This window comes from Octopus bimaculoides, chromosome 18 (genome assembly GCF_001194135.2).
Source record: "Octopus bimaculoides isolate UCB-OBI-ISO-001 chromosome 18, ASM119413v2, whole genome shotgun sequence".
NCBI lineage: Eukaryota > Metazoa > Mollusca > Cephalopoda > Octopoda > Octopodidae > Octopus > Octopus bimaculoides.
The window spans coordinates 35343042-35355808 of NC_068998.1; the positions used below are offsets into that span (position 1 = coordinate 35343042).

Consider the following 12767-nt stretch of genomic DNA (forward strand, 5'->3'; position numbering starts at 1 on the left):
GTGTCAAGCGCCCTGCCTCGGTCTATGCCTGATCCAGGACTATAACTCCGTCAAGGAGGCAAGCTGCTGAAAAGTGCGTTCAACAAACGGCGACCACACTTAAGGTATCGCTGGAGATGTAGTAGCCTCGGTGAAGAGGAGTAATCATCATTATGAACTCGGCTGGCAGATGGATCCGTCCTACACACGACAGCATCTATTCGACATAACTTTACAAGTCATCAATGCCCGGACACAGAACGAGTGCATGCAGAATGGTTTCGTCGCTCTGCGAGCACCTCGGACAAGCCCATCTGTCAGCACATCCATGCCTGTAGAGTTTATCTCGAACCGGGAACGCACCCCAGTAGCACTGCCAGGTCAAAGACATCTGGAAATTATCCATAACAGTGCCAGTCCAGAAAGTCCTCCGGAATAGATTTGCCAGTTCATCTTCGTCGACGCCTAGGATCTCCTCGAGGACGTCGTCGCACTTACCCGCTATTAATCCTCTGTAAATATCGAAAGTGGAACATCCACCGATCTTATTGCCCGACTTGTAGAGGACAGTGAGCGTTTGACAACATTCTAAGTGCTAGGCGCCCAGTTTCGGCCTATCCTTTACCCAGAATTGCAGCTCTGTCAAGAAGACGAGCTGCGGAAAGGTGTGTCTCACAAACGGAGCCCCCACACATTCACCTTCTAGAAATCGCTGCAGGTGACGCAACCTGAATGCGTGTCTGCGCATTTAAAGCAACGGCATGCCTAAACCGCCACGCAGAGCAAGTTGGCAGCAGACCGACCACCTACCTGATCATTGGAACGCATCCCTTCCAAAAGAAATTAAACAGGAAACGCTCTAATCTAATCAAGCAGTAACTGGAACACGGCACGATGGTCTGACGATATATAATAACAGAGGCGATGTAGGCATTCGCCACCTCTGCCCAACCTTTCAGGGACAACTTTCTCTCTGCCCATTTCTGGGTAAGAGAGGTCACCCTGTTCGTCACCTCTTCCCAATTCTTATCCACCTAGAGGTCGGGATCAAACCAAACCCCGTGCAGTTTAACTGGTCCAACAGTCCAGCGTCCGACGATATCGTCCGACGGCATCGATCTGCCTCTCCAGGTTCCCAGTCGCAATCCCACCGACTTGTCGTCATTGATTTTAGCCCCTACAACCGACTCATATTTCTTTACAATGGAGCCGACCGTCTCCACTTCGGAGACGTCCGACATCATGACGGTGACGTTGTCCGCGTATGCAGACATTGCCCTCCCGACTCCAATTTCGAAAGAGAGGTCTCTTGACTCTTCCAACTTTCGCAGCAGTTGCTCGAGAGCCAGCAAATACAGAAGAGGTGACATCGGGCAGCCCTGGTGGACCGAACATACGATACTAAACGGCTCCGATAGGTGGACATTTGATTTGACCACCGAGCAAGGTGCCGCTGTGCATTGCAGCAATCCAGCCTCTGAAAACAGCTCCGAAACCGGCCGCTTTAAGTAGCGATAGTCTATCCTGTCGAAAGCTTTCAACTGATCTAAATTGACCAGGGCCCTACCGAAGCCAGGTTTAGTCCAAACCTCTCTACGATGTATCACATGGAGGTTGTCGTGGATAGACCTGTTTGGGATTGCGCACGCTTGTGCCTCTCCGACCAGACTTCCAACGTCAAGCACCAATCTTTCTGCTAACACCTTGGCCAAAATCTTTAACTTTGTGTTTAGCAGAGCTATGGGCTGAAAATTCCCTAGCACGTCGCCATTGTCTGCGTCCTCTCTTAGCAGCGTTACCACACTCCGGCTAACATCATTAGGAATTCTCCCGTTTTGATGCCAGTTACTGTAGCCGTCTGCCAAGAGGCTGTCAAACACATCTAGCATGAATACAGATAATTCGTAGAGCAGACCATCGAAACCGTGCGATTTGCGACTTGTGCAATCGCTCATCGCCTCCCAGATTTCATTGGCTGTAATTGGCTTTTTGACATATCTTGTGACCGTTACCGAAAGCTGTGGTAGGCCATCTAGATACGAAGTAAAGTCCGCTGCCGTCGTCGACCCAACAGTTTCCCCAAATAGCCGTGCAAACTGCTGCTGTAAAGCCGCACACATCTGCTCGGAACCGAATAACACGTACTAGTCCTGATCCGTCAAAGACCTGATCCGTCAAAAACCTGATCGTGGTTTTGTTTTCAGGTCGCGTTCCTATTGTTCGGGCCCATCGAACGACTTTAGTTCCTTCGTGTTTTAGCGCACTGGCCAAAACTCCCTTTGTGTTTCGCCTCAAAGAAATGGCCAAGGGCCATTCTCGCCGCTAACATGTCGTTCGCGATGCCTTTACTAATAACCTCTTCTAGTTTGCTAACTAGTTTTCCCTCTAATCTATTTCTATCTATTGCTAAATCTTTACTAAACGCTATCGATTCCACTCTACTCGCTCTCTTCAGACCGATACACCACCGGTTGTTGACGACTGCTCCGTCAACTGCCGCGTAACTTGTTCCCTAATCCGGTCCCTGTAGTCTTTGCGAGACAGTAAGGACGCATTCAACTTCCGGTAACCGGGTCCCTATCTACGGGTCCTATCTAAATTGACTGAGTATATCACAAATTTGTGATCTGTGTCGTCGAATAATTTAAATTGTGAAAACCTATGCTATCCTCTGACCTAACAAATACTCAATCGAAATACGATCTGGATGACCCACTGTGGTTGCTCCATGTCCACACTGGTACACGAGGGTAATCCAGTCGGCACCTGTCAGAAAGCATCCACTTCTGCTATGTACTATACCCACACTATCTTTTAAGTGTGTCACAGATCCACGTGTATGGCATCGTGGCTTTCTACCTTCCACTAACACTGGCAGGTGAGTACCGTCCGGGAGATCGATTAGATAGGACAACTGGTCGATATGGTCTTGCTTACATTGTAAGGTCAGTTCCTGACCAGTTTTGCTTAGGTATTTTCTTGACCTCTAAGATCGTCACTTCGTCTTCTATACCTGCCAAGACGGCCTCCATTAACCAGGTGATGGATATATCTCGTGGCACATACAACACCCTAACCTTAGCAAGGCGTTAGCAGCGATAGTTGGGGATTAGGAAGATTTCATTTCTCAAAGTGGTCACTGAATGACACCTGGCTTCTTCTTTCGTCCCAAATCTCCCATCAATGGTTCGAAACTTCTTTCCTCGGGTGATGTGGATCTTCTGTTCCCACACGCGCCAGAGAGATTTTTGGATTTCGCTCTCAGGAGCATTTCCACTCGGCTTGACTTGACTCCGATGCAGTGGTACGTGACAGTGCATTTTAAGATATTCTCTATCATGTCGGATGGTGGGGTTTAGAGCTACCCTTCTCCCATTCCTTTTTACAATTTTCCTGGCCATTTGCAGATCCTCTTCATCTATCTTCCAAATTTCTCGCCGCAATCGCAAAAGAAACCTCCTTTGCAGTGGAGGCGGTTGTGGCGGCGGTGGAAATAGTGATATTCACTTTTCTAAATTTCACTTTATTAGTATCGTTCTTGCTGTTGTTGATATTGTTGTTGTTGCTATTGTTGAGGTCGTTATTGTTGTTGTCGTTGTTAATGTTGCTACTGCTGCTGCTGCTGTCACTGCTGCTGTTGCTGTTGTCACCGAAAGTTTTGACGTTGCTTAGCGACGAAACAGTATTCGTCTCGATGACGTCATTCAGGGTAGGCCATGCTGCGTCTTTGTTCTCATTCATCTCCGACAAGGAACGTGCCCCGCTGTCGAACGTTTTGATGGTTTCTTTATCAGCCATCTTTACATGAATAACGAAAATAGTAAAACATTAGCTTTTTCCGAAAGTTAAGCTTCAGAAAATATTGATGAGCACTCTCTGCAGAACAGGGTATGTTTCTAAATGAAAATGCTATCGGCGCCGTTCAGACAGTCTCAGAAATGCAATGGTAAAAATAAAATGAAAACACAGGGCCTTAGAAGACCAAAAAGATTACAAACACCATTTCAACTTACGGAGCTTCAAATTTCTGTGACTTTACAGTATGGCGGCAATAATAATAATAATAATAATAATAATAATAATAATGAAAGTAAACAAACAAAGTTTGTTATAGCAGTGTTGAGATGTGTTGAAAGATACAGAAATAAATTTATTTTTCTGCAATGCATGGATAATTTATCCTGATCACGCCATTTATTAGCATTATCACGCGTTTGAGAATAAAAAAATATTATTTCTGTATCTTTCAATAATAATAATAATGATATTATTATTATTATTATTATTATTATTATTATTATTATTACTATTATTATTATTATTATTATTATTATTATTAATATTATTATTATTATTATTCTCAGATCTCCTGGCCTTTCTTGTCCTGGTTGATACTGTGAGATCAGACAGCAAGCTGTTGTCAGAGGTCTCACAATGTCTCTTTCCGCAAACTATATGCATTGGTACTTGGATGTTAACTTATCGTGGAAGACACTCAACACTCTAGCACCAATCTCAAAATCCTAGTTGTTCCCAATAAAGCAGTTTTGGGGCCTGCTCTTCCCTCGTATCAATTCCAACTTCTCCGACATATTTCTCGAGATTGGTTGTTAGTGCTCCGAGTGCCCTACAACTACTGAAGCAATAGTTACTCTCTTCAGTGTCCACATTCTGGCAATTTCATCTTTTAATAGTCTGAATTTTTCCAGCCCTCTGTCACCTATGCATGCCTCCCCAGGTATGGCAATATCTGTGATTTTGGTTTCCTTTTTCCTTTTATCTGTCACAACAATGTCTGGTCTCTGGGCATCGAATACAAAATCACATTAGATTCTAAAAGTCACATTAGATTCTAAAATCCCACGGGATTTTATATTCATTGTTCTCAGTCGCGCCTTATACTTCATGTCTTTACCATTTCTGTGCCCTGTCCAGACCGTATTTTTCACACAGTCTCCAGTGAACAAACTTAGCTACGTTATCGTGCTTCATTTTGTAGTGATTTTGGGCCAGTTTGCTACGCTCACTCTCAATATGTTTCGTTTATTGGTAATATACATCCTACAATTGGATGATTCACCCCTCTTATCTATTTGGAATTTGGTATAATTATTTCTCAGAGCTTGTCCCTGGGCACTGCATATCAGTGCCCCTGCGCATCGTTTCAGATCACTTTTTCGCTGTCATTTCCAGGTGTTGGTCTTGTCTTTGCCTTCGATTTCTCTAATGTATTGCCCATGCAGTGTTTTCGTTTTCTAATTGCTTATTCTTTGCTCTTCATCTTGTTTCTTAAATGTTTTTGTGCGTGTCACATTTTCGGTGGGTATTGTGTTGTTATTTCAACGGCAAGCAAGGATTTACACTGTTATTCGATGTACCATCTCAGATTGTTCTGCTCGTTGACAACACAGATTCTACATCCTATGAGGTCTCTTCCTCCCTTGTTCCCAGGCATGCAATCTATCAATATCGCTTTTTGGGTGCAGTTCCTTATTAATTGTCATCACTTTCTTGGGTTTTCTATCCATTTCCTGAAGTTTTGTCCGTCAAGCAGCACTTGCGCTGCATCGCATTAAAGAAACAGCCCATGTGTTCATTGCACTGATCTTGTTTTTTTTTTCATTAAGTCCACTTCACGTAATTAATTTAGTTCATCTGAGATATTCTCGCCTAAAACTTTCCTTCATCTCACTCTCCTTGATTGATTTTGTCATACTTCAAAATATCCAGGTACTTATATCCATCAGTCTCAACATCCTTGATTTTCTCACTGTTGGGTAGTTCTACACCATCAGATGATACTAGTTTACCTTTTTGTATTATAAGCATACCACCAACTTTAGTCCCAAATTCCATCCCGATATCCTTACTGAATATCTGCACTGCTGAAACCAGACCATTTATTTCACGTTTGGTCTTCTCGAAGACCTTTAAGTCATCCATATATAACAGATGATATAATTTTTCTTCACTTTTCAAGGTGTATCCTGATGTCACTTTCCGTATTATCTGTGTGAGGAGTATCATACAAACCACAAACAGTAATGGTGATAGGCTATCTTCCTGAATATGCCTCTCTTGATGTTAACCCTCGCCAAAAATTGTCCACATGATGTTAACTCTATATTCCAGTTCTTCATTGATCTCCTGATAAAATTTGAGATGTTATCTGACACTTGTACCAACACAGGACTTCCTAAAATCCAGGAATGGGGAATCCTATCATATGCTTTCTTATAATCGATCCACGCCATACCCAGGTTAGTATTTCTTTCCTTGCAGTCGTTCAGCACCATTCTGTCTATCAGAAGTTGGTCCTTTGTCCCTCGACTTTTCCTCTTGCATTCTTTCATTATAATCATTTTAGGCATAAGGCTTGGAATATGGGGGAAGTGCGAGTCGATTACATCGGCCGCAGTGTCCAAGTGGGATTTATTATATCGATTCCGAAAGGATGAAAGGCAAATTCGATCTCGGTCGATTTGAACTCAGAACGTAAAGACAGACGAAATATCGCTAAGTATTTTATCCAGTGTACTAACTATTCTGCCAGCTCACCGGCTTAAATAATAATAATAATAATAATAATAATAATAATAATAATAATAATAATAATAATAATAATAATAATAATAATGGAGAAAGGGGACTGATAAGTGTGGAAGACTGCGTGCGTATCGAACTCGAGAGCTTAATGAGTTACTTAGCCCAAGGTAAGGAAACTTTGCTAGTGACAGTTAGGAACAAGGGAGTATTGAGAGCAGAAAAAAAATGGAAAACAAAGTAAGACGTATAAAAGTGACATGAAGACGAATTACGCAAGACGGGAGTACACAATCAATTCTATGCAGCCACAACAGAAGTTGCTGGAAAAAATAGGTGGAATCGACTGATGAAAGGAACACTATAAGAAAAGAGACTGAGAGCACTATATAGGCAGCGCAAGACCAAACTTTGGCCACGAAATGTAGGGTCAACCTTGGGAATGAGCAAGTGTCTCCGCTGTGCCACATCTGCAATAGAGTGGACGAAACCATTACCCATATCACAAACAAATGCCCTAGAGTTGCACAAAACCGCTACAAGTTGTGGCGACACGACCAGGTAGAGAAAGTGCTACATTGGAAACTGTGCGAAAAGTGGGGGCTAGAGAGAGGCAATAAGTGGTATGAGGACAAACCGCAGAGAGTGGCAGAGTCGGAGACTACCAAAATCCTCTGGGATTTCCCAATCCAAACAGGTCAGGTTCCAGATCATAACAGACCGGACCTTGTAGTGGTGGACAAGGTGCCTCACATATGCTATATAGTTGATGCTGCATGCTTCTTTGACCCACGAATAGTCAAAAAGGAAGGCGAAAAGATAGATATAGCTTGGCTATAGAAAATAATAAAAAATGAAAACAGTGCCAATTATTGCTGAGTCCTTGGGAACAGTATCAGAAAGCATCAAGAGGAATATAAAGGAAATTGGAATAGAGTTCCCAGTAGTTCTGTTACAAAAAGTTTGCCTCCTTGGCACGGCCAGAAAATCAGGAAAGTATTAGATTGCTGAAAAGAACGAATAGCATGGTACCGTAGGCTGCAGGTAGTAAGCCCGCTATGCATGAAAGACTCCAGGAACTCCAACAAAACCTGTGATGAAGATAAATAAATAATTAATAATAATAATAATAATAATAATAATAATAATAATAATAATAATAATATACGAATTCGTTGGCGTACTAGAGTTCAACGAGATAATAGAGAAGGAAACGAAATAGCAACTGAGGATGGAATATTTCCGAAGTCTAAAATTGACCGGATGGAATAAAATCCAAGCAGTTAATACATGGGCGATAGCATCACTTCGGTTTGGAACTGGAATTATAAAATGGCAAAAGGAAGAACTGATGAACATAGACACTAAGACAAGAAAAATGTTGACAGTTTACGGAGCCTTCCACCCTAGTACTTGTCCAAAAGAAAGGGTGGGAGTGGTTTGATCAGTTGCCAGGATTGTATCAAATGAGAGGAAAACAGATTAGAGTGGTATGTAAAAAATACCGTGGAACCATTGTTGAAATATGTGAAGAAGCTCGGCGTCATTAAAACTGATAATTGTGTTGCGAAAGTGTTGTGGCGGATACCCCCAAGTGAGAAGCGAGCTGTTCCACTACTGATAAATAGTGGACACACATAGCAAGCAGTCTCAGTCCGCGAGGTATTTTTGTTGGTTTTAAATCATTTTTGATTCCGTTTGATGTAAGTCGTGTTATACTTTGTTGTATCTTTGTTGAAGGTTCTTCCCCCACGGGTGAGCCATGTTTTGTTGAATTTGTTTAATACCATTGCTTTTTTGCCTGCGGGCCTGTTAAATTTTGTGTTTGTCTTCTTCCCCATTTTGGGGCGAAGTAACTGAAAGAAGAAAGGAATGGAGTGCGAGCCAGTTCCAGCACATGCCGGAAGTTATGCTTCAGCAGCTGGGAAAGGTGCAGATTCGCTAAAAATGCGAGAAATAAAAATTGAACAGAAGCTGAAGGAACACTACAAGCTGATTCAGAAGGAGGGATCCGGTTAAAATCTGACCCCTCCACAAGAGGTGACAACAAGTACCAAGAAAAGGTCAATGATATACAGAACTCTATCGGCGACCACAAAGAAAATAGAGATAAATACGGAAGTAGCAATGGAAAAATGTCTAAAGGAAACTAAGCACCTGACAACATTCTATGCAAGAGGTAGAAAATACGTCACAGTACTGGTAAACAATGTAGATTTGCCGACGAATAGGAGGCAATAAATCACTCCACTGTGACGCTGAAGACGGAAAAATGGGTACTCCTACCTACCTACTGCGGCAAAAGGGTCGCCAGAGTGAGAATAGATAGAATATCACCAGAAATTAAAGAAGCGTGGCTGGTGGCAGCCGTAATGCACAAAACTGAGGAAGACGCCAAAATTTTAAAGGTGACAAGGACAAAGAGAGCAAATTGCAGGGGATACGGACTAGAAATGGTCATCCAGGTCGGACAACAAGATCTAAATGAAATTGCTGAAGAAATAATACTACCGGAGGACATAAGATTGAGAGTGGTGGTAGAAGGAAGGTCAACAACTTGCTATAAATGCAGCGAAAAAGAACATATTAGAATAAAGTGTCCCCAGAGAGAAAATAAAAACGAGGAAAGTCAACAGGAGTAGAATGCCAAAGTGGTGGATCTTGAAAATGAAAAATGTATGAAAGTAGATGAACCATTTACGGAGGTAACTAACAGAAAAAGAAAAGAACAAGTGAACTCATCTCCGAAGAGTCCAATAAAGAAAACGAAGGAGGGGGAAATAGAATGTACACATTTTTCACTACATTAACCTCCAACAGCATCAACAACGAAGGAAAAAAAAGGAAACCATGACAAACAACCAAATTCCACCGCAGGAACGAACAGTCAAAAAACCTGGAAAAAACAAATGGCATATGGTAACATATATAAAAAAAACAGATACAGAAAGGAAAATCACCAAATTTAAATTGGTGATAAGAGTTAAATTACCTATGGAACATTACCCAGAAAGTACAAAAGCCATAGTAATAGACAAAGAGAGATACGAAAAATTAAAAGAATGGTTTGGAAGCAAGGTGGACCCAATGGGAGTGAGGGTAGAGTTTGACGACCTATCACCAGTTATAGATTACGACGACTTGTTGCCATATATAAAACGGTAAAGCGTGAATAAGCTTTAAAAGTTTTTTAACTACATATACGATACTAAAAGGAAAAGAAGGGAAAATGATATAAAAAATTTCTATTAAAACAGTTAAAAGGTACTGCTTGAGAGTCGGGTTCAAGCAGCCATTACATCTTTATTTAATTATTATCCATCTCTCATGCATTCGTTTTATGTCTTTTGTCCCCACTGTAGTGCTCTGTCTGTCCTTGTGCCGTCCCCTCTATATTATGGCCTATGTGCCAAATAAAAAAATACAGTCAGTGAGGTACGCCGTACGGGCCAGTCACGCAGATGACGAAGTTACGTCATCATAATGCGGGACATATCAGTGGCGACGAGGAGTCGAACTACACGCAGTGGCAGATAAGACTAACACAGAACCGAACTACACACAGTGAAAAATGATATTCATACAGTGAGAAATATATGAATTTTATTGAAAAAAGATTCTGTAGAAAAAATATATGATAAAACTGGAACGCTAACACAGAAATGAACTACACAGTGAAAAAAAAAACACTATGTGTTAGTAGCGCTACCGGTAAACAATGTAGACCGGTACTACCTGCGGCATTCTGAAGAGAAAAATAATTTTGAGTGGAAGAAAAAAATAATAGTAATAATAAGTCTGTTTGAAGGATTTAAGTCAGGCTGCTATGTATTAGTAGCGCTACCGGTAAACAATGTAGACTGGTACTACCTGCGGCATTCGGAAGAGAAAAATAATTCTGCGTGGAAGAAAAGAATCTCAAAGGTAGGAGATGTTGTGGCGGACACCGTAAAGTGAGAAGTGGACTGTTCCACTTCTGATAAATAGTGGACAGGCACAGCAAACAGTGTCAGTCGGTGAGGTACGCCGTACAGGCCAGTCACGCAGACGACGAATTTACGTCGTCATAATGCGGGGCATATCAGAAAGAAAAACTTAAGGAAGAAAAGAACAACTCCAAAGCAGATACAGAGGATCGGTTGCTCTGGATGAGGAGGAGTGACCTAAAGATAGAGACAGAAGCACTTATATGCACAGCTCAAGAACAAGCGGTAAGGACTAACTATTTGAAGTACATAATCGACAACAGTACCGACAGCGACAAATGCAGAATGTGTGGTGGGAGGGGTGAAACGGTATGGCAAATCATTAGGGAATACTCGAAATTGGCACAACGCGAATACAAAAGACATGATAACGTGACAAGAATGATCCATTGAGAGCTCTGTGGAAATCACGGCCCACAAAGAGTAAAACCGTAGTGTGAGCAAACCTCAGTAGTCATCGGGAATGAAAATTACAAAATAAAATCCTGTGGGATACGATGATTCAGTACGAACACCTGACCAGACATCGGAAACCGGACATTATGGTGAAAAAATAGAACATGCATAATAATCCACATTACATGCCCCAATGACAACACGATCAAAAGGAAAGAAGAAAAACTGAACAACTATGACTATTTGAAGTGGCAAGTGTTGCTGTGGTCAATGAGAAGAGTGGACGTGATACCAATAGTAATTGGTGCACTTGGAAATATCAACACTCAACTACCAACATGGCTGAAAAAGATTGGTGCAAGCCTGAAGGTAGAACACCTACAAAAATCAACATTGCTTGGAACTGCAAGAATTCTTCTCAGGGTTCTTGAAACATGACCAGTAGACAAGTGTTACCTTAGTTTGCTGACTTTGCACGAGTGACACTTTCCATCATACCTAGCAAAATAATCTGAGAATTTCCATCAAATAATGATAATATTTTTTTTATTGTGGGGCAATATACAAGTGACACTCAATGGTTTGAGAAATGGTTAGTCAGATGTCACTATTCTTTCATCCAAGACTTCGACCTCTAGCCCTAGGAATTCGAGATGTAGGTCCCCGGCCTCTTCCTACATGACCCCTTGCTTTTGAATTTCTGGTAGGATGGCCACGCATTATCTTACCTTTGTCTCTTGCATTTGCAGTACAGCACAGTGTTTTATATTTCATTCTACAACGAGGAGAGGCTGTAGTTACAACTGGGCTGGGGTTAGTGCAAAGGCTAGGTGTAGGGTTAGAGGTAAAAACATTCATCATGTTCTTTTCCGGATGATAAACCAGCACATGTGCTTGGTGTAGAAATTGTGCTGGATGAGGTTGGGTTCTGTTGAAGTGGTGTAGCAGACACCTGGTTTTGTTGACATGTATCAGGAGATTTGTCCCACAAAATTGGTTGGATTTTACTTTTGCACAGGCCTTGAGGATCGGTTCTACTGCAACCAGCATCTTTAGACATTATTTATATTATTTGATTGAATGCCACGCATCCATTTCCAAGTAAGTTTATCTTAATCTTTTTAATGCGACTCTACCCTTTACTGTTTTCTCCTCTATCGCTTTCTCTCTCATCCTTTCTCTAATTCCTTTTTTCTCTCCTTCACCGTTGTCTATCTGTCTCTCTCTCCCCTCTTTCTCCTTTACTCTGTCTCTCTCTCTTTGCTCACACGTGACCATCATCCATCTTTATTTTCCTCATGTGATCATTTTTCTTTTCTTTCAGGGCTGTCCTAAAGCTTGGACGCATCCTGTCTCTCTCTTCTATCCTTTCTCTTGTCAAAGAAAATATTTCTCCAGCGTTCGCTATTTTACTCTCGTTCTGGTCTAATGACCTTCCATGTTTGTTTTCGTTCGGTTTCCTTGTATGTCTCCACTGTCCTGTTTTTGTTCTCAACTTTGCCTCTCCATCAATCCCAAATCTTATTTTGGTATTTATGGGAGAAACTGTCTTTGAAGACTCATATTGTCATTCAGTACTCGAAATGAGAAGATAGACAGCCGACAACTGATGAAGGGTCGTTATTTATGTTACTTGTCCTGTTTTCCATTTGCTTCTCTCGTTGTTTGCGTATTGAACTCATTTATTTTCGTATTTCATGTTGTTTACTGTTGGTGATGTCCTGTACCCATATATGCATATATATATATGTGTGTGTGTGTGTATGCACTCGCATGTGTGTATCTACATACTATTATTCAATATTTTCTTTTCTTATGTGTGTAGGTGTGTATATGTATATATATATATATATATATATATAT

The 12767-nt window shown here is 41.5% G+C and overlaps 1 protein-coding gene across 5 annotated transcripts in view; it reads left to right on the forward strand.

Annotated features, from left to right (window-relative positions):
* LOC106867949 (orexin receptor type 2) overlaps nucleotides 1–12767 on the forward strand; it is an 18256-nt gene that overhangs the window by 4195 nt on the left and 1294 nt on the right. For 3 of the 5 annotated variants that reach the window (XM_014913023.2, XM_014913021.2, XM_014913022.1), the window contains one exon: nucleotides 5960–6239. The exons of 1 other annotated variant lie outside the window; for it this stretch is intronic. In XM_014913023.2, coding sequence (XP_014768509.1) covers nucleotides 6206–6239 — 34 coding nt within the window. In that variant the 5' untranslated portion in view covers nucleotides 5960–6205. Of the gene's footprint in view, nucleotides 1–5959; nucleotides 6240–11922; nucleotides 12006–12767 lie in introns of all 5 variants that reach the window. One more of the 5 variants, XM_014913025.2, reaches the window with a different exon arrangement.